General features: G+C 47.4%; 11 protein-coding genes across 11 annotated transcripts; 5 read left to right on the forward strand and 6 right to left on the reverse strand.

The window, feature by feature from the left end:
* Positions 1-92: 92 nt before the first annotated feature.
* Positions 93-1595, reverse strand: LY89DRAFT_738166 (uncharacterized protein; the record flags this gene model as incomplete). The annotated part of the gene is made up of 5 exons (XM_018220339.1): positions 93-544; positions 595-780; positions 941-1057; positions 1191-1245; positions 1302-1595. 5 exons carry the CDS (start codon positions 1593-1595, stop codon positions 93-95), a joined length of 1104 nt encoding a protein of 367 aa, XP_018066733.1.
* Positions 1596-2528: 933 nt separating this feature from the next.
* LY89DRAFT_722015 (beta-lactamase/transpeptidase-like protein) lies at positions 2529-3971 on the forward strand (the record flags this gene model as incomplete). The annotated part of the gene is made up of 1 exon (XM_018218695.1): positions 2529-3971. The coding sequence occupies exon 1, from the start codon at positions 2703-2705 to the stop codon at positions 3969-3971; it is 1269 nt and encodes a 422-aa protein (XP_018066734.1). The 5' UTR covers positions 2529-2702.
* A 471-nt stretch (positions 3972-4442) lies between these two features.
* Positions 4443-7553, forward strand: LY89DRAFT_709615 (uncharacterized protein; the record flags this gene model as incomplete). The annotated part of the gene is made up of 7 exons (XM_018217771.1): positions 4443-4506; positions 4554-4755; positions 4794-5002; positions 5077-5459; positions 5532-5868; positions 5944-6302; positions 6420-7553. 7 exons carry the CDS (start codon positions 4443-4445, stop codon positions 7551-7553), a joined length of 2688 nt encoding a protein of 895 aa, XP_018066735.1.
* On the reverse strand, positions 7535-9403 carry LY89DRAFT_785756 (putative D-aminoacylase; the record flags this gene model as incomplete). The annotated part of the gene is made up of 4 exons (XM_018222917.1): positions 7535-8071; positions 8130-8557; positions 8604-8969; positions 9075-9403. The coding sequence occupies 4 exons, from the start codon at positions 9401-9403 to the stop codon at positions 7761-7763; spliced, it is 1434 nt and encodes a 477-aa protein (XP_018066736.1). The 3' UTR covers positions 7535-7760.
* A 3136-nt stretch (positions 9404-12539) lies between these two features.
* LY89DRAFT_593083 (carbohydrate esterase family 5 protein) lies at positions 12540-13170 on the forward strand (the record flags this gene model as incomplete). The annotated part of the gene is made up of 3 exons (XM_018209729.1): positions 12540-12748; positions 12794-12951; positions 13001-13170. The coding sequence occupies 3 exons, from the start codon at positions 12540-12542 to the stop codon at positions 13168-13170; spliced, it is 537 nt and encodes a 178-aa protein (XP_018066737.1).
* A 1782-nt stretch (positions 13171-14952) lies between these two features.
* LY89DRAFT_785758 (uncharacterized protein) lies at positions 14953-16121 on the reverse strand. The gene is made up of 4 exons (XM_018222918.1): positions 15924-16121; positions 15738-15860; positions 15498-15665; positions 14953-15436 (listed from the first exon to the last, which is right to left on the reverse strand). Exons 1-4 carry the CDS (start codon positions 16017-16019, stop codon positions 15227-15229), a joined length of 597 nt encoding a protein of 198 aa, XP_018066738.1. The 5' UTR covers positions 16020-16121; the 3' UTR covers positions 14953-15226.
* Positions 16122-16660: 539 nt separating this feature from the next.
* LY89DRAFT_738173 (uncharacterized protein) lies at positions 16661-18920 on the reverse strand (the record flags this gene model as incomplete). Its single annotated transcript, XM_018220340.1, has 4 exons — positions 16661-17384; positions 17542-17848; positions 17899-18594; positions 18749-18920. The coding sequence occupies 4 exons, from the start codon at positions 18918-18920 to the stop codon at positions 16661-16663; spliced, it is 1899 nt and encodes a 632-aa protein (XP_018066739.1).
* An 853-nt stretch (positions 18921-19773) lies between these two features.
* On the forward strand, positions 19774-20703 carry LY89DRAFT_593203 (NAD(P)-binding protein; the record flags this gene model as incomplete). Its single annotated transcript, XM_018209736.1, has 1 exon — positions 19774-20703. The coding sequence occupies one exon, from the start codon at positions 19774-19776 to the stop codon at positions 20701-20703; it is 930 nt and encodes a 309-aa protein (XP_018066740.1).
* A 609-nt stretch (positions 20704-21312) lies between these two features.
* On the reverse strand, positions 21313-21873 carry LY89DRAFT_738175 (uncharacterized protein; the record flags this gene model as incomplete). The annotated part of the gene is made up of 2 exons (XM_018220341.1): positions 21313-21612; positions 21661-21873. 2 exons carry the CDS (start codon positions 21871-21873, stop codon positions 21313-21315), a joined length of 513 nt encoding a protein of 170 aa, XP_018067033.1.
* Positions 21874-23221: 1348 nt separating this feature from the next.
* LY89DRAFT_673370 (uncharacterized protein) lies at positions 23222-24352 on the forward strand (the record flags this gene model as incomplete). The annotated part of the gene is made up of 2 exons (XM_018213355.1): positions 23222-23704; positions 23834-24352. The coding sequence occupies 2 exons, from the start codon at positions 23222-23224 to the stop codon at positions 24350-24352; spliced, it is 1002 nt and encodes a 333-aa protein (XP_018066741.1).
* A 429-nt stretch (positions 24353-24781) lies between these two features.
* Positions 24782-26389, reverse strand: LY89DRAFT_738177 (uncharacterized protein; the record flags this gene model as incomplete). The annotated part of the gene is made up of 3 exons (XM_018220342.1): positions 24782-25685; positions 25861-26002; positions 26050-26389. 3 exons carry the CDS (start codon positions 26387-26389, stop codon positions 24782-24784), a joined length of 1386 nt encoding a protein of 461 aa, XP_018066742.1.
* Between the last annotated feature and the right edge of the window lie 206 nt (positions 26390-26595).

Consider the following 26595-nt stretch of genomic DNA (forward strand, 5'->3'; position numbering starts at 1 on the left):
TCGCTTGTTGGTTGTCATCAATTTTTTGTCTTATATCAAAGCGATCTACTTCAAATCGAGACCTCTCTCACTCACTTGAACCCCACCTCACTCTACCAACCAAAACTCTCACCATGTAGCTCTAATGCCGGACCTTCCACGCTTATATTATCAGCTACAGTCTTTCTCATATCCAACATCAGGGCACTTGGCCCACAAGCTACGACCGCCAATCTCTCGCTCTTTTGCGCATTCACCAGATAGGAGCCAATCAGACCTGAGACGTTGGGCCGACCGGGTAGAAGACTGTATCGTTCGTAAGAAGATGGAAGGTCTTGGGCTGAAGGAAGAATTTTCTCAAGATCGTAAAAGGAGGTTGGTGACGTTGGAAAATTGTTAACCATCTCGTTGGCCAACGGGACCGGAGCTTTCTCAGGAGGAGATTGTGAACCTCCATCGATGGAGGACTTTGAGGTGGATGGATGATGTGTGACGTGGCGATAGAGTTTTACTCTTGGCGAAGAGGAGAGTTCAGCGAGCTGCGATTCGTACCAGGTGAGCATTTCTATAATCTAGTCAGGTCTCAGAGTACAAGAAGAGATGGGTGATTGGTACCAGCATGCCGAATCACCCAGATGAACTCAATGGTGGTATCCGAATCATCTCCAAGATTTCTTAACAGATCAACAGCAAAGCCAGCAGTAAAACTTCCACCACTACCTCCAGCAATGAAAACAACCCTATCTACCCCTCTAAGATTGGGGACAGAACCATGAAGGTCTGTATATAAGCTCTCGACCCCTTAGAAACTTCTTAGCTCCGTACTTAGTGTTCTATCCAGTTAACACGATGACTTGACTCTGGCTTGTTCGTGACAATAAATAATATTAATCGCAAATTGGATTCAGAGCATATCTTAAATTTAGTAATCAATTTTCGTTATATTCAGGTAAGCATATACTTACAAAACCAGCTACACCAGTTATGAATGGAATTAATTGGCCCGCAGATCCCAAATAGTGCACACCAACGACATTATTCCAAACCACGAACAGCTCTATCATTGTGACCAAGATTCCTAGAGTAATCAGATGCATCATAAGGACAATTCTCTAATCTAAAACATAGCGTCTAATGATGCCGTCCTGATTTAACGATGGGCTACTCTGTTCAAGAAACCAGGCTTTGATCTCCCTACGATTGATCCGTACCGATGTGGGCGTAAGTAGATGCTTGGAGAAACTCAGGACTGCTAATTTTGCGGGTCTGGATCGTTATAAAATTCGGTAATATGCAAAAGCAGGAACAATTTTCTGACTCACGCTGCCATCATAGACTGTCACAGACCTTGCTCCAAGATGATTTTCCAGGAACGCAGCCATCTCTTTGACGTAGGGGTCGTCCGGGCCCTTGATGGTATCCGGAGGTCGTTCCTGTGAGGCATAGGAAACATACGTGAAGCCATTCCGGTCAAGGTCGAAATCTCTCTCCCTACCACGGATATTAATGATCGACATGTCATGCTCGTTTGCCTTGGTGTTGGTGAAACTTGTTCCATTACTCAGGAAAGGAACAAGAGACACATAGATAGGGCTTTTCCGACCGCAAAAGCTCATCGTCTCCCTTCATATATGCGATACTGGCTTTCATGATGATGTCGATATTGGTAAAAAGGATATAGAGTAATGATAAAGTGGCTAAGAGGCTAGGTAGAGGAGAATCACTATCTGTAGTAAAGCGTGCGAAAAGGTCGAGCCGCTTTATCGGTATGCTTTTGGAAGGGTCAATGAAAGGATATCTTCTCTTACTTCAGTGGCGGGCGGCAAGACAATCGACTAGTCTCAGCTGCACATGCAATATGCCGGTTCGGGCCACGAGCATTCACTACCACTCAGTACCACGCTACAAAAAGGGCGCACCATAGTAGCCAAAAATGACAATTGAGCCCATCGTTATGAAGTATTAGAACACTTACATTATTACCATATGACTACTATACTGATATCGAGTGCGGTTTTAGAGCATTTAAGAGGTTATAAAGAAAACGCCAGGCGTTGCTGAGGAGGCACGCGCTTTAGGTGGTACACTAGTGTTAAATATGGACTTTGAGGCAGTTGAAATGCCTCAATAAATCTGAGGTTACACACTTTTCTCACCTTTGGTTGCTATACCCGACACTTTCATCGCCCACGAAATTAACTCCTCACTTCCTCTTCATTCCCATTCTCTTACATCCTCAAGGGAAAAAGATAAAGCAGAAACAAGAATCAAAAAGCAGATTCTTGATTCTTGACAGTTCCGGTTGTTTAAGAAGAATGGCGTTGGATTTGTCAATCGATGCTGTTCGGTCAAGGTGAGGATAGTCGACTTCCAAGTTCAGGAACTACTAAGCTAACTTATGGCGCTCCTACAGAATCAAGGCCATATTGCCAACACTCGAGGCCATTCAGGAACACACGCTTACAGCGTCCATTTCCATAGGCGTCGTCCACCAAGATGAGGTTATCTACACTCACAGTGCTGGCTTCCGAGATGCTCAGAAGTAACTTCCCGCGGATGTCAACACCAATTACCTCTTGGCGTCTGTAACTAAGGCATTCATTGCAGCAGCTTGTGGCATCCTTGCCACGAAGGAAAACTCAGCTGGAACGGTGCGTTCCCGTGGTATATACCATTCCGAAACGACATTGACCCGGCCATTGGACAGAAGGCGACAATCCAGGATGCCCTATCACACGGCACTGGACTGGCACACCTGGCTCGGAGTTGAGGGCCACACCATCATCGCAAGAGAAGATCTACTGGACGTGGTTAGCCAGCTTCCTCCTGTCTCTGACTTGCGAGGCGGATTCCACTACAACAACTACGCATATGCTGTTGTCGGGAAGGTCATTGACCAACAAACCGGTTTTCCTTGGTATGAGTTCTTACGAGCCAGGGTTTTCGAGCCACTTGGGATGAAACGGACGACAACGAATCGCAAGAAGCTACCTGATGAGAACCTTGCGGAGCCGCACGTTGTTCTCGATGACCGTTCCATAATTAAGCCGGTTGACGTCTCAGATGATACTGTTATGGGAGCTGCAGGTGGCGTGAGGTCGTCTGTTACGGATATGATGAAGTGGGCAAAGGCTCTCTTGGATGGAATACACAACGATACCAATTATTCGGAAGAAAAACTGTCCTCGCCACTAAAACAGGTGTCTACCATCGTGGCGCACAGGAATCTCATCACCACATCGTCAGTAAATGAGAACACATACGCACTTGGTTTTGCAAGGGCAATGACTCCGTCCACTGAGTTGTGGATGATATCATTGAACAGCCCTCTGCGGGAAAATGTCATGGGAAGAGCTTCACCATCTCGGCTTGTGCTCTATCACAATGGGGGCCAGTCTGGGTACCTTTCGGCGTTCTACCTGTCTCCTGAAACGCGGTCGGCTATTGTCGCTCTTGGAAACTCTTATGGACTCGGTGATGGTCCGGACTGGACATGCCAGGCCATTATGCAAGCAATGTTCGATCTGGAGCCAAAAGTCGATTTCGCTGAGGCTTCGAGACGCCGCGCCCAGTTCGAGTTCGAGCGATACGAGCGCCTCGCAAGCGACTATGCTCGCCATCGGGAGGAGGCAAGCCACCGTAAGTATCCGCGTCTCGATGACTTTGTGGGGCGGTTCGAAAACAAGAGCCTCAAAATGAGTCTTGACATTCGGCTGCCTGATGCAGAGAACAAAGGGCCGAAGGAGGAATACCTCATACTCATCTTTAACGATCGCAACTCGCAGCATCATCGACTTCAGCACTACTCTAACGACACCCTTGGGTTTCTGCCTATATCTCGGGAGGAATTGATTGTGCGAGAAATGATTGATTGGTTCGATTGGGACCAGTTTGTTCTAACTTTTCGACGCGATGAGTCGGGAAAGGTGAAAAGTGTAGATTGGGCTCTGCAAGTTGGGCTTCCGCCTGTAAACTTCCAGCTATTGGAGTAGATTAGAGTAGCAGATGTTTTTTCGTGTCGCATGGCATGCAACTCCCAGGAGAAAAGATGTCGATGTGCAGCATGCATCCCTTAAGTTGCACACACCAATTGGCTCGAAACATCTGTTTACGATCCAGAAGGTACAGCTGCACGATGCCGTGAAACCATAAACTCTACGCACTCACTTATCGAGATATGTCCCAGGTGAACATGGTCCTTCCCGCGCATGTGCCACTTCCCAATTCCTAAAGTAAGTACCCTTAGGCAATCTTATACAATAGCCGGGAATAGTCCTCCGCAAGCTTCGGAATTGAAGAGCCGGGAGGGGAGGGGGCCGCCCCACGTGATCGAAGGCTGAGTTAGACTGACCCTTAGGCGTGCATTGACCGCTTGAGCAAGCCTGACTGAACAGATCAACTCATCCCCAAAAATTTACGACCATTATATTTCTGGTTTGTTCTGGGCCTGTGTTCGGAGGAGAATGGCGGCGTCCGCTAATAACAAGATCTGGGAGAAAGCTCTCTTGGAGTACCAAAGCAAATTGAGTATTGAGGATCGAGAATATTTTCAAAATGCACCCCCTCTGATCCAGGTCAAATCGCCGTCTCACTATCAACCAAGGTGCGGCAACAATCGCCTTCATCAGCGAACAATAGTACTCCCAATGCCACCATTGAGGGTATCAAACGCTTGACAAAGCTTTTGGCCATCTTCACCACTTCAATTCCAGAAGTTTCGAATGTGGTTTGGATTAGCGTGTCTCTGATTCATGAGGTCCGCACCGCTTCCCTTATGTCTGGGCTATTGCCCACGAGCTGCTTACCAATGGCAGCAACATACAGCGATCAATCGTCAATTCTGAGACTAGAGCTCTTTTTCTGCAAGCTATCGAAGATATATCGTCGTCGATTCCCCAATTCAACGACTATGAAGAAGTATTTCCAGACATGGCTGATGTGGAGACTGCCATGATTCAATTCTATTGCAAAGTCATTGATCTATTTTTGGCTATCCTGGACAGAATTAAAGGTTGTTCTTCATGTATTTAGTCTGTCTGTGCTTTGATACATGCGCCTTTGGGTCTGTGGGTGCTAATATTTGAATCTATGTTCTAGGGACCCATCACATTGGACTCCTGCCGGCTCCGATCGCCATCAATCGTGCCCTCAAAGATATCGAGACACAGAAGGAAGTTGTCCAGAAGAGGGTTATTGCAGCGAATGCAATCCTCCAGAACAAACGACACAAGGAAATCCATTTTCTCCTTTCGCAAATGGCTATTCAGGCGAGGCCAACATCTCAGCTGCCGTGTCGGGACATTCCATACTCCGCCAACTCACATTTTCACGGAAGACAAGAGATTCTTGACAAGATCAAGGCTCACCTGGTTGTTTCCAGGAATGAGCGATCTTCTTTCGCCATTTCTGGTCTCGGTGGAGTAGGGAAAACCCAGATTGCGCTGAAGTATATCTATGACCACCTCGAGCAGTTTCCTGCGGTCTTCTGGATGCAAGCAGACACGCACCAGAAGCTAGCGTAATCATATGTCAATGCCGCCAAACGCTTACAGCTGGAGCCAGAGGATTCACAGAAAGATGTCGACGCAGTGACGACGGTGCTGAAGACCTGGCTTGGCGAGACTAAAGATCACTGGCTCATTGTATGCGACAACGCGGACGACTTGAGTGTGCTAAAGCCCTTCTGGCCCCCGGGCAACCAAGGTTGCATCATTATCACCAGTCGAGACCCAGCTTCGGCAAGGGTCGCAAGCGCTGGAATTCACGTACCTCCTTTTTCTCCTCTGGAAGGGGAGACCTGCTTCGTTTCTCTGCTGACTAGCCGCGCTGAAGCTGGCTTCACCGATCCACACGACCCTGCTCTGATAAGGAGAATTGTTAAAGAATTAGGTAGGTCTTCGTACGGCACAACCCGGCCCAACATTTGATATTCCAAACTCTGCTAATACTCGACCTCCTTCTCAGGTTATCTTCCGCTTGCGATTGTCCATGTGTCGAGCTTCATCGTGGAACATGACTGCACCCTGGAGGAGTTCGAAGATTTATATGCAGCTTCACAACAGTCCAACCAGGGTCTTTGGGATCTGGAAGTATCAACTACCAATTTGTTCTATGAACATTCCCTTGCCACCGTCTGGCAAGTTTCAATCACCAGATTAAGCACGAATTGCCTGAAGCTTCTGCGAATTCTATCATATTTCGACCCGGATGGAGTCCCAGAAGTACTGCTCTGGGAAGGTGCCAAGGAAAGTGATGTATTGAGTTTCCTCCGCCGCGGACTCCCATATTTCAATGCACTACACGAGCTGATCTCGCGGGGACTGGTTACCAAGGGGAACACCGGAGCGACGGCTGGATATACCACGACTAACGCTCGAAGCTTGTCTATCCACAGGTTGATTCAGGAGACTGTATTCCACCAGCTGAACGAAGATGAACAGAATCAGTTATTTGGTGACGCTCTTGAAGTCCTACTCGGAGCCTGGCCCGTGAATAATGACAATCCTTTCAGAATGAACGCTCTTTGGCCTCAATGCTCGTTGTATCTTCCACGTGTTCTTGCTCTGGAGACTCGCTGCAGGGACTCGCCATATATCAAGCCTCGAGTGGGAGTTATCCGCTTGTTTTTCTACGCATCGTGGTACCTCTTCGAACGACGCATGTCGGAGCTTACTTTCCCTCTTCTTCAGACAGCCCGGGGTATTTGCGCCAGGAATGGTGACAGCGATCCTTTCTTCGCCAAGCTACTTACAGCCTATGGCTGTGTGTGCTTGGAGTGCGATCAGGTTCCACACGCTGCAGAGAAGTTCTCTCAAGTTGTGGATTGCTACCGCAAGCGTGCAGAACCCAATGACTGGCTGCTTGCAACGGCACTGTCTGATCTTGGGTGTGCGCGCACCGACTTAGGGGACTACGCCCGGAGTGAGCAGCTGTTCAGCGAGGCACTGCGGGTCGCAAACGCTATACCTGGTCCTGCTGGGAAGGATTGGCAAGTCCATGTCGGCCATAATCTATCCAGACTGCTCATTATGATGGGACGCCCAGAAGAAGCCCTGCGGCTCCAGTTCTTACAAGGGGATGAGTTCGCCGGAGGGTTGATACAAGAGGACAGCCAGCGGGGGGCGCTGTTCTTGTATGGAATTGGAAACACGTACCTGGCTCTCGCACAGAAAAAAGGCATCGAAGGCGCTGAGGAGCGAAGGATGGCATTTCAGTATCATACTCGAACACTGAAGGTACGAACTCAATTGTGCGGTGATCACTACATCACAGGCACGTCCTTACACAAGGTTGGTGTTCTCCTACATGAAGCTGGAGACCACCAGTCGGCAGGGAACGTCCTGCAGCACGCTATCACTATTTTCGATGAGTCCTTCAATGCCGACAGGGAGCTTGCCCGATCTCTGTTCCATTTTTCCTTGGTGAAGTCGGATCTGGGTGAGGCAATGGAAGCGTCCCGCCTTCTCACTGAAGCGTGGCAATACCAAGAGAGAATCACGGGAACGAAAAGGAATCCCGACATCGAGAAAGACTATTCTCTTTTTGATAAGCTAGTCTTGTATGTTCATAACTAACGAGGTAAGGAATGAGACTACGAGCAACGGGTAAGGAAAGTTCCATTCGAGGGCCGCGCATCATGTAATGAGCGTTTGGTAGCATTAAGGCTTAATTCCATATCTGAAACCATCTTGAACAGAGTGAACTGAACCTTGGTACTTCGAACCAGTTGAGATCTCTATACGCTTTCTTTATCTTCCCTAGCACTCGGAGTATGGCATAAGTCATATTCTCCCATGAACATCCGTCTCTCGTATGAAAGTACCAGGAGTAGGGTGAGTCTCGTCAAAGATCCAGCGCAGACGATCAATCCTACCATCCTCTGTCTGACCGGCCGACTCGAAACCGATTTCGTAGGATACAACCGGACGGGTTTGGAACCTCCCGCGCTTCGCTGTTTCATTATGGGATTCGTTCCATATAAAGACATCATAATGATAGTGCCGCAGTCTGTAGGTCTCGTTCTGTACATCTTGAAAGCACATGTACAGACCGCCATCCTCTTGAATAAAGACACTGATGTAAAAACTCTTGACTATTCCAATATTTTCCAACGTAAGTGACAAGGTCTCGGGGCTTGGTACCCGGCTCACGTGCTTGCTCTAACTGACTCTGTATCCGGTCTGCGAGGCCTGCACCCGTTTTAGCGGCGATTTTAGCAAGATGCTCAAAATCGACTCTGATATTTGGGGCTCCGAAAATCGTCTCGATCAGAAGTTGTGGCATCCAGTCACAAGGATCGCATAGCCCAGTCAAATTCTGCAAGGCGAATATAGCAGTCTCAGTCTCTGGGAGGAGGTACACCGCTGATGTGAAACCTTGCATGCTCCCACCATGATAAACCACCAGTCTAGACGCCGCCGCTTGGCCTATGACCGGCATGGCTGGCACAAGATACTTGTTGTAGTTGAAGACACCAAGCGTGCCTGGAAGCTCTGCGCGGGCCCAGCCCAAGGCGCAGGATTGCTCGCGGAGGGAGATGGGTGGTAAGTTGGTTGTGCGGTCGAAGAATGTTAAGCAACTGCTTGAACGGGGAGCAAACCGTGTTTGTACTCTTCTTTGCGAACTGATCATTTGTAGCGTGCATGAAGTTCTTGTAGAAAAGCATCATGTCATTCGTGCAACTGCGTACCGAGCCGGCACCTGACATGAAAGTCTTGTCTGAGATAGTCGGAATTGGAAATTCGAAAGGAGAACCGTCATCTAAGGCGAAGTATGCTTTGGCGAAGTTTGAATCGCTTGGAAATGCCTCATTGAGAGATGTGCGACTCATGCCGAGGGGCTCATAGATCTGCTCCTTGAGATTCGTGCCAAGGGTCTTGCCAGTCACTTTCTCAATTACTCGACAGGTGATCTCGTATCCAAAGTTGTTGTACAAGTAATCCGTCCGGAAATCCCGCACGAGGGGTTGAGCAGACCAAGTATCAATACCCCTTGATTTCGAGAGGAGAATGTTCCCCGTGGATTGCAGCCAGAGTGCATCGTTGCGCGACATACCAACTCAGTGAGAAAGCAGGTCAGACAGTGTCATAACGGACCCTCTGCCATCCATTTTCCCGACAAGCTCTGGGAGAATGTGAGAGACCGGCGTCGTCCAATCTAACAAGGCTTTCTCGACGTATATACCCGTCAAGGCTGATACCATTGCTTTGGTTATGGATCCGACGAAATAGGTCGTATTGCCGTCGCTCGCTTCGCCAGCTTGGATATCGCGATGTCCGAAGTGGTTGGAATATATCTCCTTGCCGCCATGAATCACTCCGAGAGAGAGGCTTGGGGCTCCTCCAATCCGGCATATGCTAGAGATGAGTGACTCCTGGGCCTCGATCTGGGATCGGATGCGAGTGGTTTCATCGTTGGTCGCCATGGTAGCGCCGTTCTGGGAAGATCTCGAAATAGATTATGTGAACGAACAATGAGAATAAGGAAACTGTAAAATGCGAGACTTGTGACAGGACGGTAGAGAGCTCAGTACGTAGACGAAGATTCGATTGGCTATCTATTAGAATCTAAAGGTAAAGAAAGAAGAAGGGAGTGGGAGAGCCAGAGCTTATATACGCCAGAGTGAAACATGCTTAAGCTCTAAGCCTGATTCGTCCCCAGGGAATTGGCGCTAAAAACACATACCCAGGTAATCACGTGATCCTCAACCAAGTGATTCAGGTGATCCGTAACTGTGACGGGTTGAACCCGATATTTGGCTGCACTACTACGTAGTGCAGCCTGCACGTGACTACGCGGGCCTGCACATGACTGCGCGACGCCAAAGCGCGCGGGCCATTCTACGAACCAGCGAGAGCCCCTTTTAAAAGAGCTCCTCGTACAAAATAGAACTCTTCTCTCTTTAGTTAATTCTTCTTGTAATACAATCAGGTTCTTGCTTTGACTCATTGCATCTAACCCGTGACAGTAACAAGACTAATAATAAAAGCTGAATAATTAGCGCAGCTTGCTTAACTGTGACGAGTTGAATGTCACAACTCTCTCCTTACCCTGGTAAGGTCACGTGGGTTGGTATGGTGAATGAAGTGAGATAGGGCAATGATATTGTAGTTAGGAAAACTTAATCAAGTTGAGCACGAAGCTCCTATCTATGGCAGAAGTGCCAGTTATATATACTGCCCTCAGTGGTGGGCCGAGACGGAGCGCAGGAGTTCCTAGGAGCCCCGTCCGCTCCTCAGTGCTCCTCCACGTGACCCAGAGCTCACCGAGATGACTCAGCGAGCTCACGTGCACGTAGTCGTAACATTGAACCACTCGTCACATGCTACGCACGTGGAATAGGTCCACCAGTGCCCGTATCATGTATAAATAGCCTTCGTCTCCCTCCGGGAGACTCTCTTCTCCTTTCTTTAGCTTAGTATCTTCGAATAGAGCAGTCTACGACGCCTTCATTGTGCTTTCTCGTACGTGCCGTCACATTAACTACTCAATTACGCGTTAATAAATGTTTATTCTTTATAATAATTCAAAAATATATATATATAATATTTGTGACAGCACGGTTGGACTCAAGTACGTAGACGAGGAATCGATTAGGCTATCTCTTAGAATCTAAAGGTAAAGAGGAAAGGAAGGAAAGAAGCGCCGGAAGGCAGAGCATATATACAGGTGAGCGGTCACGTGAGTACTTAGCGAGCACGTGACTCCAGAACCGTGACAATATTTATTTATTAATTTAATTCTTTTTATTAAATTAATCAATCCTGTGCAACTCGAGCGATTATTGGCTTATTCGTGAATTCTCGCTTTTGAACGTCGGGGCGAGGCAAAATTTGGGTGCCTTAGGCGATTAGACTTTGCACCACCACATTCAATGCTTTTGGACGACAAAATCAGCAGTTCTATCAGTCGCACAAAGCTGCAAATTATATGCATCGATAAAGCTTAATTGTCTTTATATTATAGTGATTTTTAAGCTTTGCAATCGGAGCCGCGTTGTTTTAAAGCTAGTTTTAAAGCTGGTCGAGCTATGGAGACTTTTACAGGCTGCAGCCTTAGGCAGCAGCAGTTGGCGCTAAGCCCAAAACTATATTTTCATCGGATTAATGTATTGTTCCGACCCGGGAAACACAGTTTTAAGCTTAGCGCCACGCGCACTCATTAGGTAAGCATTTTAAAGGCTATAAACGGAGAAGGGCCCCACGTGATTTTACCGATAATTATACGAAAATGTAAAATATAATAAAATTTGATTGTGAAGGAGAAGAGAGGATGGCTTACTAAATCACTCGTCTCAAGGTGACCCCCGAAGCTCATGGGCACCGGCTTGAGAACTCGAATTTTGAGAAGCTGTAATGTTTGGTTGATCTGCGCATCATCACATGACGGTGCTAATATAGGTACCGAGGTACATCTGAAACCGGTCCCAATTCGAAAACCTTCCCTCTCATTTATGCGTGCAAACATCTCATCGGCTCTCAATCACGCTGGCACTATTGCTCTGAGGTGCCTTGACTCTCGAGAGTGTCACTGGGCAGTCACCACGTGGAAATATCTCTCGATGTCTTTCAACCCTGATCAGCATTTCTCGTTGGTTGCTCTTGGGAGAGCAGCTTCTGATTTATCCAAATTAATATCACCGGGTTGTTGGGCGAAATAGGACCTGAAACAAACCCCCAAGACTCTTTCGATTTAGCCAGTCACGTGCATTACGAATCGAGTCTTGCAAACCAATATCAGTATATTGAATCGGGTTGTTTCAGGTCGAGAACTACCTGCTTGGCGAGCTTATACCTGAAAAGCCTGCTAAAGATCCACTCTCTTTAATCAATGCGTCACGAACATCGTATATGGCAAACACTGGAAGCGTGGTGTCATTGTTGTGATTTGTTGTCAACTACGACATTCGTACGAACACGCATATCCTTGTGCAGTATCTGGAGCAGATACGCTGAGAGCTTGAAACATCATACCACGAGGAGTTGGACTGCTTCCTATTCGTTACTTGTTTAGCCAGCTGATTGTTTCAATGCGCCGAATTGCTCAACTGCCACTGGAAAGCTTCGATGCTCGTGAAATGTTTATGAAGCATGACCTCGAAAGAATCAAGAATCAGGAGTCTGGTTCCACTTTCATATACCGACGAAAACTTGCGAACTGCCTTAATTGTAGTAAGCTGATACATAGACATCTGGGTTTCATTCTAGTTTTTCATATAATGATTACTTGCCCTCGTTGGTTACGACATTGATCTTCGTTGGCTTATGCGCTGCGTCATTGATACTCACTTGATAGATATGTATTCGTTAATGATCGTCACTGCTTTGTATACGCTGGCAATTGCACGTCCAGCACCACAAGCTCTAAATTCTTCCACTATCATACCGGCTCCCTTGAACACAACAGCTGCTACCGCTCTTGCTGAAATTCTATTAAATACAGCCAGAAGTATTCCGATTGGCACAAGCGCAAACGAGACATTCAAGAACGTCGGGAGTTTTGAACATCAACTGGCTACCGATCCGACTACACTTGGAAACTATGGAAATTATGAGAATGGGATGTACACAGGAGTATGTGCGCCTGTGACGATCATATACGCACGTGGAACGGCAGAATCAGGGAACGTTGGATTTCTTGCCGGCCCACCATTCTTTGACACCTTGAGAGCACTTATTGGGACGAACAATGTTGCTGTTCAGGGTGTAGATTATGCTGCGGATACTGCAGGGTTTTTTGAGGGTGGAGATATTCCTGGATCAGAGCTGATGTGAGATACCTCTTTCGAGGGGAAGACCATGACTGACTGTCGTAGGGCTACACTCATTTCAGCAGTCTTAACTGCTTGTCCAAGTACCAAGCTATGCATCTCGGGCTATTCACAAGGTAGCCAAGTCGTGCATAAAGCTGCGACTCTACTACCTGCTGCTACAATGGCAAAAGTCGATTCTGCAGTCCTCTTTGGTGATCCATGTGCGTTTCACTTCCTTCACTCCTCGACCACGTGCTAATTCCAACCTAGACTACGGCTCCGCTGTGCAAGGCGTGCCAACTTACAAGACGTTGGTGCTTTGTCATACTGGGGATGATATATGTGCGCATGGTGATCTGGTGCTGGGTGCCCATATGGATTATGCGCAGGATGCTCTGACGGCAGCGGAGTTTGTGGTTCAGCAGCTTTACGTTCCTTGATGGCTTAGGGACGGATTTTGAATTAGAATGGCACCAGGAGGGAAGACAAGTTAATTTGGCTTCTGGCGTTGTTCGCTTCAGGAGACTTTATCATGGTAGGCCAGAGGATGCAGTAGTCTTGTATTCTGTAGCATGTTACTGAATGTTTCCCGATTCTGTCCACATCAGGTCTACAAAAGGGGCTAATTGGTGTCCGACTCGCATGATGTGCTTTGACTTTGATCTTAGTTGCCAAACAGACAAAGCTGTTAAACTCTCAACAGACAATGAGATTGCCAATGAAGTAAGAAAAGGCAGGAAGATTTCTCCGAATATGTCTCAATTGCAGCTCAGCCAAGATTGCGTTGCATTCTTCCTGCCCCCATCTAGAAAGTTGTTGCTGCGTGATGAACTTGCCGCATTCCTCACCCTGCCATGCTCTTATGCCGTCATAAGAAGCGAGAGAATTCTCGCTTTACTTTAATGGCAGGCATCGATCAACATATCCCGGGTTGATGTCCATTGGGAACATATGGTACATTGTAGGCTGGGCTTATGAGAGGTAAAACCATGCTGCAGCCAAGTATTCGTCTGATGTGCGGACACCAACTGGGAGCCACTGGTCGTTGGAGTTCAGGACCGGTGAGTCATTGTCCCCATCCCATCTGATGCCGTGTGTCGAGATCTCTGAAGTCGCGTTGCCGTCAAGCCGAGGTTCCTGGTGCTCGAAGAAGGTCAACAGGATCAATTCATCCTGAGTGTAGCTTCGGGGCCATCCCTTGGGGTGTATCCCATCTCCTTCGGCCCCAGAACCAAGGTCGCTGTCTGGCAGGTCCCTGAGCAATCCTCCCATATCATTATCATTGGCTCGCTTTGGATTTGGCTGCGCATGTGCCAGCCGCTTCAACTCTCGATAGACTGGAGAGATCGTTCGATCATAAGCGCAGAGACAAATAGGTAGTAGAAGCGGCCAAGAAAGCGAATCGATTTGCGGTGGGGAGCAAAGCGATTGGGTTCTTGAGGAGTAGTTGTCGAGTGAAGAAAAGTTCGTGGAAAGACGAATTATTCTTTTGGATAAGAAAGGTAACAACGCAAGTGACTATTCAGTGTGTGAGAATTCTGTTGCGAAACGTGATAGCAGAGATTGCGTTTGCGTTTGAAAGGTGTCGCGCTGACACGAAAGTGAAGCGAAGAGAGGCAAGCTGAAGCATGAAGGTGATTTCACGTGTCTTCTATAACCTCCGAGAAAGTCTAAATGCGCGTCCAGGGCTTCAGAGCCTGGGCCAGTACGATATGCGCTTCTGGCTTCTTAGTCAAATGCCAAAGGTTAACGACCAACAGCCTAAAAAGATTGAGGGTTATGCAACAAGTGTAAGCTTACCTATAAGAACAAGAGCCTTCCTCCGGACTACCTAACTTATCGGAGCAGGTTTGGGACATTTTTGGAGAGCAATGTACAGTCGCTTAGGCCGAACAATTTTATCGTGTTAGCAACTTCATGCCGTTTACTTCTAAATGCACGCATCTATGCCCCTTGTCAGCCTTGAGTTCATAACTTTACTTCATGGATCCCGTCTGTCTGCGAACTCAACTTCATTTTCTTACTGGCACGTACCGGCAGGTCTGTTGTTAAGATTGTTCAACGGTAGCCTTGCTTCTCGATGCAGTGCTAGTCGCATTTGTTAGTGCTGCTAGAACCTATGCCTTAAAACTAAACGTGGATCTTGCTTCACTTCGACTGCTGCCGCTCTCTGCTTCATGACAGTGGTGAGGTCATGATTTGGTTGGGAGCCACTTCTTCCACTCCGAACCTGAAAGCCAAATCACGTATATGCAGATCAGTTCTTCACCATTTATCAAAGAGGCATTCTTCAAAGACTGAAACTTCTGGAGTTCTTCATCAGAATGGTTTGTAGTCAAAGTGTCGACGACAGCCGTTCCAAAATCACCGAGAAAGCCATTGAATCTCAACCAAAATCCAGGAACTTGACGCTTAACTCCATTACCTTGTTCCCCAGTCTACGCACAAAACATTGACCTGACCACTAGGTCTTGATGTAATTCAGTGCATCATAAGCTACAACGACACCTCTGAATCTACCACCTCTTCGTTGCTCTCGAACCTTTTCGCAAGACTTTGGTATTTTTGGTTGAGGTGCTGGTGTGCTCGCTCAAGTTCCCGATGCCGCTTTGTAAGATCTGCAAGTCGATCCTCAAGATCTTGAACGTGCGTCCGCTGCCTCTCGCGAAAAGCGCGCTGTGAGGCCCGGTTCTGTTGCTTTCGTCTCTGCAATGAATAAGTATGCAATGGTCAATGAAGCTTTGTTTCAACATTTGGAGACTCGTACCTCGCTTTGACGTCCTCCAGGCCGTCGAGAACTCGAAGTTGTCTCAAAGTCGAGCAACAAGTCTTCCCATGGAAACAAGATTGGGTCTTGGTGTAAGTCTCTCCCATGTCTGCTAATAGTGGCTGCTCTTGCCGATTCTTCCCAGATCGCCATAGGTTGCTGGTTGTCCTGCTCTAAATTAGCACACAGCTTCTTTCTCAATTGCGTGAGCTAGAATGAGGTGAAGAAATCACAGCATACACGAGGTGATGAGCTATCACAGCTAGAAACAGATACTGGAGTATCTGGCCATAACCAGCACTCGTCGAACATCATATGTTTTACTGGTGTCTCCCAATTAATCATTGTTGGTTGCTGGATCTCCTTTACATCATCGTTAGTCTTTTGATTGTCTCGTATATGGACATTTGAGTAGATTTAACATACCTGATAAAGGTCCAAGTCAACAGGACTGAGTACCTGCTCGCCTCCACATTCGTATTGGGAGAAGGATTCTGGCTCCACATTATAGCCGAGATGCATGATTGGTAAAGACTTTCGAAGTATAGCTTGTGGGCGATTACTAAAGTGGGCTGCAACGACGAGACAATTCGTTGAATATTGTAGTCTGTGAACGAGATGAATTGGGATTGTGTTTTGAGATTCATTGTTGATGTTCTGGAGCGTGTGAAGTTATACTACATGTCGGAGTTCAGTTCGGAGTACAAGTCCGTACCCCCTGTCATTTTCAAGCGCCTGCCGTACGCACGCCCGAGATCGACATTCAGGGTACGATCAATCTTATCAACACCTGCGACAAAGTCAAGCCCGCCGCTCATCAGCGTATGCGCATCTCCTTATCCTGCATTGGTGTTCTTTCACTTCCGACCTTTCTGAGGTTCGCTCGAATGAGGAGCACGCTCCCGAACAGCTTACATGTAAGAAGAATTGGCTGAGAGAATCGATTTTACTATCTAAAGGGACTCATAATCCATACTATGTTGCATGATGGCGAACTATGTGCTCTTGATATTCAATATGGACAGTGTAAAGTCCTCATGGGTGATTCTCACTAAAAACAAGACAATCATTTCGGGATGTCAGAGCTCCTATTTGATAGCTGATATCCCATTGCTCAACTTTGGAGAGCTCTGGACTGGAATAGCCTTTCCTCCCACAGCTCTTCAATCCCACATCGTACCCGAAAAGTCTTGCAAATCCACCCAAGGACCCCTCGACCAATCCACTGTATTCAGCCAGTCCAAATCATCTATCCCATTATCAAATCCCACATCTACCATTGGATCATACGGCATGCTATCATCAAAGCCATTCCATTCAGTAGCCAGCTGCTGGCTCGCAGGAGGAGCAGAGCTAGGCTGATTTGGATTCAGGATTTGGTCGAGAATCTTCTTAATAATGTGTTTTATCCTCGCACAGAGCTGGTAGTTGCCAGCAGAAGGTTTGACCCATTCTAGGAAACCGATGAGGAGGGAGAGATTTTGGACCACTTCTGAGCGCGGTATGTGGAGCATCCGAGTGCCTTGTGGCTGTTTTGTTTGCTTCAGCAACTCGACGCAGAGGACGCCGCTGGCAGGAATGCCCCGGCACATCAACATCCAGTCATAATTGTGGTGATGTTCGATGAATCGGTCACGCTGTACCCAGATCAAGACTGAAAGATCCAGCATTTCTCGTGCGCAGTCGACCATAGATTGTCCGTCTAAGATATTCTGCTTGAATGCAAGACGTTCAATGAGCAACCGGTGCTCGAGCATCATGAGGCGGAGAGTGAGACGCGTCCATAATTTACGGTCGGGAATCTCTGGGTTCGAGACATCTGCTAGTTTGAATTTGAGGTAATCAGGAAATGAGTCGTAAGTTTGCTCAATTCTGGCCATCAAGTCTCTGCTATGATGTTAACATCTCAAGAGAGCACGATGGAAGGGAGTTATTACTTGACAACGTCGCTTGTAATAGCTTGAGGACTTCCATGAAACAGTTCAAGAATCTCATTCAATATTGGCGCAAGTAACGTAAGGTCCGGGTACTAGAGTTCCCAGACATATTGCCCTCTCTATTCCACCCATTGGAGTCAAGTGCGGCAATAGCCGTCTGAAGCTCCTGCTCACCTTTCATGAGCACCTCATCACTAACATCAAGAGCAAGCTCGATGTGACAAAAGCGGTGGCTTAAATGCGGCGGTCTACCCGTGAGCAAAGAATTACTCATACTGAAATAAAAGGTCCTGTTGAATATACGCTTCTTTATCTCAGAGAGGAAGGTAATGGGCCCACCAGGCGAGAGGCGATGAAGTCCCAGAGCCGTCACGGCACTCACCAGGTCTCCAAGTTGTCTCCAAACCACCAGGCCTAGATTTTGTCAAAAGTGCCGCACGGTACTAGAGTGTGTGTAGTCTTACTGATGTCCCCACTAATCACAGTCTGAAGCCTCAAGTTCGTTAGTAACAACTCAACCATAGGAACATTCATGAGATCCGTATAACTTGACAACGTAACGCAAGTTTGCACGCAGTCCTTAAGCTCAATCGAAAATTCCTTCCTATTTCGCCTCTTACCCAGCTGTGTAGAAAAGAAAGGATCACGTTCTGGCAACGACAAGACCGCGCTCGTGAGAGCACCGAAGACGCCACCAAGGGTCTCCCATCGCAAATTAGCGCCACTACATGATATAAACCATCCATCCCAGTCCTCAAACTCTTCAAGTCCTGACTCGCCGTTCTTGCACAAAATCGATGACAACTCTTCGAGACTCTCTAGACGTCGTGGTTCTGCGAGCTGTCGTGTGTACGTTATCCATAGAGAGTTGGCCAAGGCGACATGGGACTCTTTGGGTGAACAATATCCACGGCACTTCTCTTGGTACCAGCTCAGAAGAAACCTGCAGGTTTGCTGATCGGGAAGTGCACCGAGCACTTTGGTGCCCAGAGCGACTCTTGGAGACCCCCGTAGCTCATTTCCTGGCAGCATCAGGAAAGTTTGGGACTGGATGCTCTCATATGAAGCCCCAAATGCCTCCGATTCTGCTGTGATTTGTATGTCTTCGTCGCCAAGGTTTGAGCTATGCTCCTGAAAGACAGCCGAGAAGTTTGTGGGACCTGGGTGCATTCAGTTGGATATCCCACCCTTGAGAAAATATTGACAAGATAAACAGACATATTATTGAGGACAGCATAACTGACTAACAAAAAGAGGAACGCGATGTTGAACGTGATGTGTACTAAAGTAAAATTCAGAGTCCAGACAACCTACCGAAGAAGCCTCCTGACTTAACAAATGGGCCTGACTCAGGATTCGGCTTTGGGCAACTGTCTCTGTACACACTGGACGTAACAGGAGACGTATTTGTATCGGTAGGAGGCGGCAGGGGGTTGCCCATGAGAGGCTCGGAGAGAGTTCTGGTGTCTGGGACCTGCTTTGTCATAGGTGCTGTCAGATAGACGCACCCTGCGGTGACCTTCTTTCGACATCTCCCGCAGATAGGTAGCGCATGATCGCAAGAAACCTTCGACTTACGGCAAGGCTCGCAAGCAAGGGTCCAAGTAAGTCTTAATCCCGATACAACTAACGGTTTGGGCGTGAGCTCACCTTGTTGCCTGCCATTCCGACGTCGAGGAAGAACACCTCCAAGTCCGTTTGAAGCCATGGCCCCGTCAATAGCGAAGAAAGCAATGGTAGGGTAAACTGGGCCTGGCAGCTCGGAAAGCGACTGTGTCGGCTTTGTCGCTTCTGTCTAAGGAGGCATAATGGAAGGGAAAGGGTTGTTAAGCCGACATTCTCGGACTCGGTGTTGGTCATCGGTGTTGGATCACATCCGACCAATTGACTTCTCGCAACGAATGTACGTAAGCGATGATCTCAACTTTCGATTACTAATCAATACTGCAGCTTTTAGACATCCCTTACCAGCTATTACTGGCTAGGAACACAACTCTGTCTAGGATCTTACATCAGAAACTCCACAAGTTGAAGCACCATGAACTTGAAACAATCCAGTGCAACTTCCGGCTCGCGGTCACGTGAAGAACCTCTACCTGCGTTTTCAGACTCAAAGGAGTATCAGCTATGCAGATTGGAACGTAAAGGAATTTCCATAGTCTATCGCTAAGTGGCTTAACTCCATGTTTTAAGTCCATGGGGATAAGAGTTCGGGTTCTTAACCAATAGGGTATGATGTCAGCTTCATGCGACTCTCCGCTGTGCCACGCCCAATAACCCTATATCATCCCACAATTGTTCGACAGTCGCTCTTCATCGCAGAGACAAAGCACAACAAGATGTCTTCGAAAGAGATAGTCGTCATATCTTGCGCTTCAGGAAAGCAAGCCACACCACTAATCTACTTCCTTGCCAAGAATCCATACCGTCTTCGCTTAGTAGTGCACTCTACAAGCTCACAACAACGTCTCCAGAAGTCATATCCAGAAGCTGATGTTCGCACGGCAGAGCTCACAAACCCATCAGTATGCCAGGAAATTATCAAGGACGCAAACATCGTATATCACATCGGCCCCTCCCTCCATCCTCACGAGACAGCCATCGGATGCAACATGATCGATGCAGCCAAATCCACCCCATCAGTCAAACACTTTATATACTCCTCAGTCCTCAATTCTCAATTGAGGAAGCTGATGAACCATGACTGCAAACGCTACGTCGAAGAGTACCTGATGGAGTCTGAGCTACCGTATACGATTCTATGTCCAACTCATTTCATGGATGTGCTTCCAATACCCATGTTCTTGAAACAGATGGAAGAAAACAGAGAAGGAGCTCTGGTGTTTCCAGCGATGTGGAATCCTGACATTAAATTCTCCTTCCTTTCGCTACAAGATTTTGCAGAAGCTGCGTTTACCGTGATCAAGGGGCAAGAAAAGCACTTTCGCGCAAAGTACGACATTGTGTCTACAAAGCCTCTTAGCTATAATGAGGTTCTCAAGAAAGTTGGAGACGTGCTTGGAAGGGAAATTAAAGCAGAGCAAAAGCCGTATGGAACCTCTGTTTCGATGTTCGGGGCAAGAGTCTTTGGCGGAAAGATAGACGGTGCAGATCCGGCAATGGTGGATGGTTTGGAGAGGTTATTGCTGTATTACAATCGGCATGGATTGCAAGGTAATCCGAATGTTTTGGAGTGGCTGATTGGGAGAAAGCCCACGAGTCACGAGGAATGGGCTAAAGGAGTGCTTGGGGAGTTGAAGAAAGCATAATATCTCGTGTTGTGTACACAGAAAAGGAGCCGAATCTTATGAGTTGGCAACGCTTTTAGTATCTGATCAATGTGTTGAAGTCCTTTCAAATAAGTATCACGTGTCTTCCCTTGTTGACAACTTCAAATGATTTTGGTCTCCAATCCAGCTAGGGCATCTCAAAGCATTTTCTTCTCGACCTCGGGTTGTGAAGCATTGTGCCCCCCTTTATGTGCATTCAACATCCACTCCCTCAATTCACAAACCGCCAGAACCTTCAAGCAACAGAAAGCTCCACAGATCATCAGCAAGATCCCAAGTAATGATATCAATTGAAGCATCTTCAATTGTTTCATCGATAATATTCACCATGTCGCTATGGGAGAGCGGGAGGGGTGGGAGGCTTAGGGGGGTCAATCGCAGCCTTAGTGGAAGATGCTTCTAGCCCTGGAAGGCGGATAAGATGGGTTGAATCAAGGCTTTTCTAAGTACTTGGATTTTAGTATAAAGTTACATAGAAACTGAAGTAATCTTGTATCTCAATATTCATACATTTCGGCAATTCAACATTTTGCGCAACCTTTGGGGCCTAGGTCCCCACCCTAAACCTTTAAAGCCAAAATCTCTGCCCTAAACCCCTTGTGATTTGTGAAGACGGAGATCTCGCTGCGTACGCATGCGAGCTGCTCCCTCTCGGATCGCCTCGTTGAACGTGCTCTTCCGCAGGTTCTTGTTCTCCTCGCTCAATGCTTCAGCTTCTGCCTCGGCGGCGTGCATGCGATCTAGATCAAGCTTATTCTTCTTCAGTAGGTGTCCCCGTCTCAACACCTCTAGTTCGATGTCTGCCATCTGATTGCGAGCATGGAATGCCATCCGATCCGAGGAGTTCTTGACGATAATATCGTTGAAAGTATTGACAAAACCGTTCATCTGAATCTCATGTCAGCTTGCAGATGTATACACACAGAAGTTACCTACTCGAAAAGCCAAGTCTTGCCAATCTTCAAACATATTGGGCTCCAACTGATCAAAAACCTCTGCAGAGGCTTTGATAAGTTTCATCCTGACGCCCAGTTGTTTCATGCTTGTAGCGTGTTCTTGCTTGTACTTCTCGATGGTTTCCTTCTCGGCTTCGACCATCTGGATAGCATCGATTAGGACCTCGATATTGTCTAGCCATACGTGTGCCATCTGCTCTGGCTCTCTGGGTTCCAGCTTGTTTATCCTATGGTAATATGAGATAGCCCCTTCGACGATTCTCTTTGCTTGAGTGATGTTCTCGTTCGACCAATCTTCGATTGAGTTGGGGCATGGTTGGAGATTGAGACAGTATGCGTTGTGGGAGTTGTAGTGACTGTTCACTGCTGCAGGTTATGGTTCTGGATGTCGGGTGCCGAGATAGCTATTTGGGGAAGGTAAACCTTGTGCTAGAATGCCTCGCTAACTCCGGGCAGCCTTTCCTAATTTGGTCACTGTGCACATTAAGTAAACGGCAGGAACAAACTCTAAGCTATAGTTTGATAAGAGTTGATAAGGTGTGATCCATTTGATGCAGAAAACTTCTAAACACGGTATAGTGACTAACATGGAATTACCTAGGACTACCTTTCGAGTGACAAGTTCGAATTGACGCATTAAAATTGAGAGAAAGTGACTGCTATTCTACTTCTTGCCCTCCGGCCAAGTTGCTACTATTTCTTCTGGACGTACTACAAAGCTGATCTTCCATTCACTGGTAGGAATAGGCTGCTGCACCCCCGAAGCTATCCACCACGTTCTCTGCTCTCCTTAGCCCAAAGCTGCGTTGACAATTCTGCTCATTCCTTTGCCATGCCTTGTCTTTGTTCTGCCGAGCTTTGTTCTTGGATCTTTATGTTTCTGCAATCATTGTCTCCCCGAATATACAAAAATTGAGTTCTCCTTCATTTGCATCCAAACCGCTACCTCTGCATTCTGGCATATCCCGTGTTCACGCAAAGACCAAGTTGAAGAAGGGAGGAAGCGAGGCTTGACGAGGTAGTGGAGTTCGGGTGAGGGGTGGGGTCCGGAGATGAGTGTCTCCTGGCATCGCAGTTGAGGGTGGGTTATTAGAGGAGATAGACAGAATGATCGACCTCATTGTATGGTGCTGGGACTCAGCAGCCCTAAGCTTGGTCAGCTCTAGAAGACTCGCTGCGAAGACGTGAGGCCTAGGGGAAATGCTGAGAATAGAACCTGTTCAGTATATCACTACACATGGAGGATGCACTACGTGCCATAATATGAGATTCTCAGCTGAGCCTCAATAGGAGCCTCTATAGATTAATGAGATGAGTACACACTATTTTGAAACTGGGGCTGTGGATGGTTCTCAGCCAGCAATCTAAATTCCTTCGGTATGAGCGTGAAGATGTTAGGATGGCTTAGATGATCTCGAAGGGTTGTGGTTTTTGTCACCTTCATGACGAAATCTGCCTGGGGCATTAGTAAACAAAGAACCACCACGATTCGAGAGGGGAAAACACTTCCTTCTCAACAACCAACAACAGACAAACTCAGCATGTCTCTAAAAACAGACGTCAAAGGAGCGCCACTCCTTCATGAATACTCAGGCACACATTTCGAGCGCTTGGCGGTCTTCATGGCATATCACGATGTTCTCCCTCCGCTTGAGAAAAGTCAAATGGATCCTCAGGTATTCGTCGCAATCGTCGCAGAGCATCACAGCAGTCGTGCGCATCGCCTTCCTCTCATGCGTAAGCTTCGCATCGTCCAAGCACTCTGCAAGCTATGCGTCAATGGTCATCTCAGTGCAGAATCGTCGCTCAGAAAGTATTGCTCAGATGTCACCACCGCGGCGATTTTGTCTCGCGAGTACATTGCAAAGTTTCCGCAAGCATTCAGTCCACCCGGTGCTAACCTTCCCGTCCCACCTCCATTGTTGCCACCGCCGCAAGACCCCGGATCCTCCTGGACCAGTGCTGCTCAGATACTGGGTGTTAAGTCCACACCAAGACCACACCAAGACCACACCAAGAGGCATGTATTTGACACACAGTAATCAACACGGCCACTGACATTTCCCAGAAATCCGATCAACAGGTTACCTCTTCAGCTATAGCGACGATACTGGCACCCGGCTACCTTTCAAGATACAACACAATCTCTTTAGTTTACTTCAAGACGTGTTGGAGGGATGTTTTTTCGACTTTGCGTCTCAGCAAAACCCAGAACAGCTCAGAGAACTTGGTATCGACTGTGCACCGCGCGTAGAACTCAGTCAGTGGTCTGCCGTAATCGATCAGCTACGCATAGCATCGGCCTCGCTCAGGGTGGCATTGGAAAAGGACGATGGATTTTCGAAACTCGCAGACCGGTCTCCCAACGGAGGAAAGAGCAAGCTAGCCCTCAAGCTTATTATACGCAGAATAGCTGGGATCCGTCACTGCTCAGTCCACCGCCGCCATCTACCACTTACCACGATTCGAGAAATGATACTCGACGATGCCGAGTTGCATGGGCGTTCTATAACCTTAAGGTCTTTCAGCTGCTCAGATGGATATTTGTTAATATTGTAAATATCATAGGTAAATTAGGTGGCTCAGCAGTGGAGACTTTGTTGTACGAGGACTTGTTGGGATTCGTTGAGAAAATTAAGGAAGCTCGCAAGCAACAAAGATTAAGGACTTGAAATACAGTCAGACTCAATCTTCACCTCAGATTGCATACCTTCCAACTAAGCATAACCGTTTGACAGCAGTGATATTGCGTGCATCTACATGTCTTGGACTTGTCCAGCACATATCCGCCCCCCTATTAACTTAGCGAGCAGACCTTTAGATCCTTGATTACACGGCTATAGCCGAGTGATTCCCCACATGCCCCACATGATTTAGCTACCTACCTACGGCCCCACGTTTCGGTTAGAAACTCAACTACATAGGGGCTGTTATTCAGACGAGATTTTTGAATAAGCCGCCGGTGAGAACAGCACAATGGAGAACCGAGTCTGTGAATTAGACAGCTTCAATTACTGCTAAGTAGCTATGTACATCTTGAACCCACTGAGCAGTGTAGCAACAGCACTGAGCAAAGAAAGAGCGGTATGAACTGAGTGGGATCATACTAGGTCTCCAAAACCGTTCTCACGAAGCGTATCATTAAACCCCTTATGGAACTTGAGCTGAAGTTGCTGATCTGCTAGAGTTTCCAAGAGCTCATCTCGTTCCTCCTCCATTTCCTTGAGCCGTCTCCTCATAGCTTGTTCATTACTGCTGAGTCCGAACTTGACGGTTTCGCAGTAGTTGATAAATTGGTTGAACTCCTTCGACAGATCCTCGAGATTATCTTTGATCAGATTAGGGTTGGCTCTAGTCTCTTCAAAGAGGTCTAGTGCTTCGTGCATGCGAATTCTGCGCTCCTTAGATTCTTTCAGATTCTGATATGTCCAGTCGTTCTGACCAAAGATCTGATAAGTTGTCAACTCAAACTTCAAAGGGTCATCGTCCATGTACGTTCCACCTGGGGCAATGCTATTAATGCCACCATCAAATACCATGGATCCAGCGAGGTACGTGAGACCGATTTTTTTGATAGGTAGCTGAGCTGAGTCCCAAATCTTCCAAATCGGAAGTCTGATAATTTCGAGTTTTATACCACTTGCCATGATGCAGCTGAATAGAAAGCGCAGACCGACCGCTGAGCTGCCCATGCCCAAAAGCGGATCATGGGACATAAGTTGCGAACCTATGTGCTGACTGCATCCCACGTACAATGGAGCTTGAACCTGACGATCATCTCCAACGGGATCTAATTCGTCATCGATGCGATGACTGAGCATATCGATCCATCTGTCTACTCGAGCAAAGCTGAGCACCCTCTCACCACTTCTGCACCTCTTTTCCACCTCGTCCCTATCTTTCATCCTGTCAATGGTGGCCATATCCATATCAATTGCGGTTGTGAGGACTTCTCCTGCGGCTGAGTCTGGGAGGACTGGGCCACGAATCTTGTATGCGAGATATCTAAACTTGTTAGTCATGCACCAGTAGCATCTCGTAGATGTTAACTTACCGCTGAGCATTATCTCGAACGTCAATTCATTCCTTCTTTGTGAGGCTGCGATTCTGTCCAAAGACTAAGAAGGTTACGATATATTGTCCCGGCAAATTGTCTGAAGGATAGAAGAGCTTGGCAAACTCAGGGTTGTTCTTCCATCTAAAGCCAACATGACCTAGGATAATGGCTTCCAAGACGTCCTTGTGTGAGGTATGGAGTAGCTTCAGCAGCTGCATATCTCCCTCTTCATCGTCGATGAGTTTCTGAGCCATCTCAAGAACACCTACAACGAGTTAGATTTGATTTGGTATGCTATTAACAGATACTAACCTGGTCTATCGATGTTATCACGTCCACGATCCTCTCTGAGTGATGTAGTCGCGTCATCTGGAGGAGACAATCGTGCATGGTCGATGGCGGCGAACAAGTATATTGTTTTCGCAAGAGCATCGATGCCTCCCTTCTTGAGCGCCTCCAGCATTCGCCGCTGTCTCTCTGTATACAGAGGCATGAGTCTGTTCCTATCATGAGACGGTTCTAGCTCGCGCTGGTAGTCGGCTTGCATCTGATCAAACATATTCTTGGGGAATAGTGACTTGAGCTGAGCTACATCTACGTCGGGGAGCACCAGGTCGGTACGCTGAGGAGCGTTGGAGGATGGATCAGACATGATTATTGTGAGGATTCGATGCTGACGCTGATGTTGATGCTGATGTTGATGTTGGATGGAGAGAAATTGGGATGTCTACTTTAAGAGGAAAGCGCGCTAGAGTGGCTCACATGCCGACTGCTCTGCCAGATGTGGAAGTCAGCCTGGACAAAGTAAGCACGATGAATGATGTACAGCTATGCAGCTAGTTAAGCTTAGTTTATTTT

This window comes from Mollisia scopiformis, assembly GCF_001500285.1.
Source record: "Mollisia scopiformis unplaced genomic scaffold LY89scaffold_21, whole genome shotgun sequence".
NCBI classification, from domain to species: Eukaryota; Fungi; Ascomycota; class Leotiomycetes; order Helotiales; family Mollisiaceae; genus Mollisia; species Mollisia scopiformis.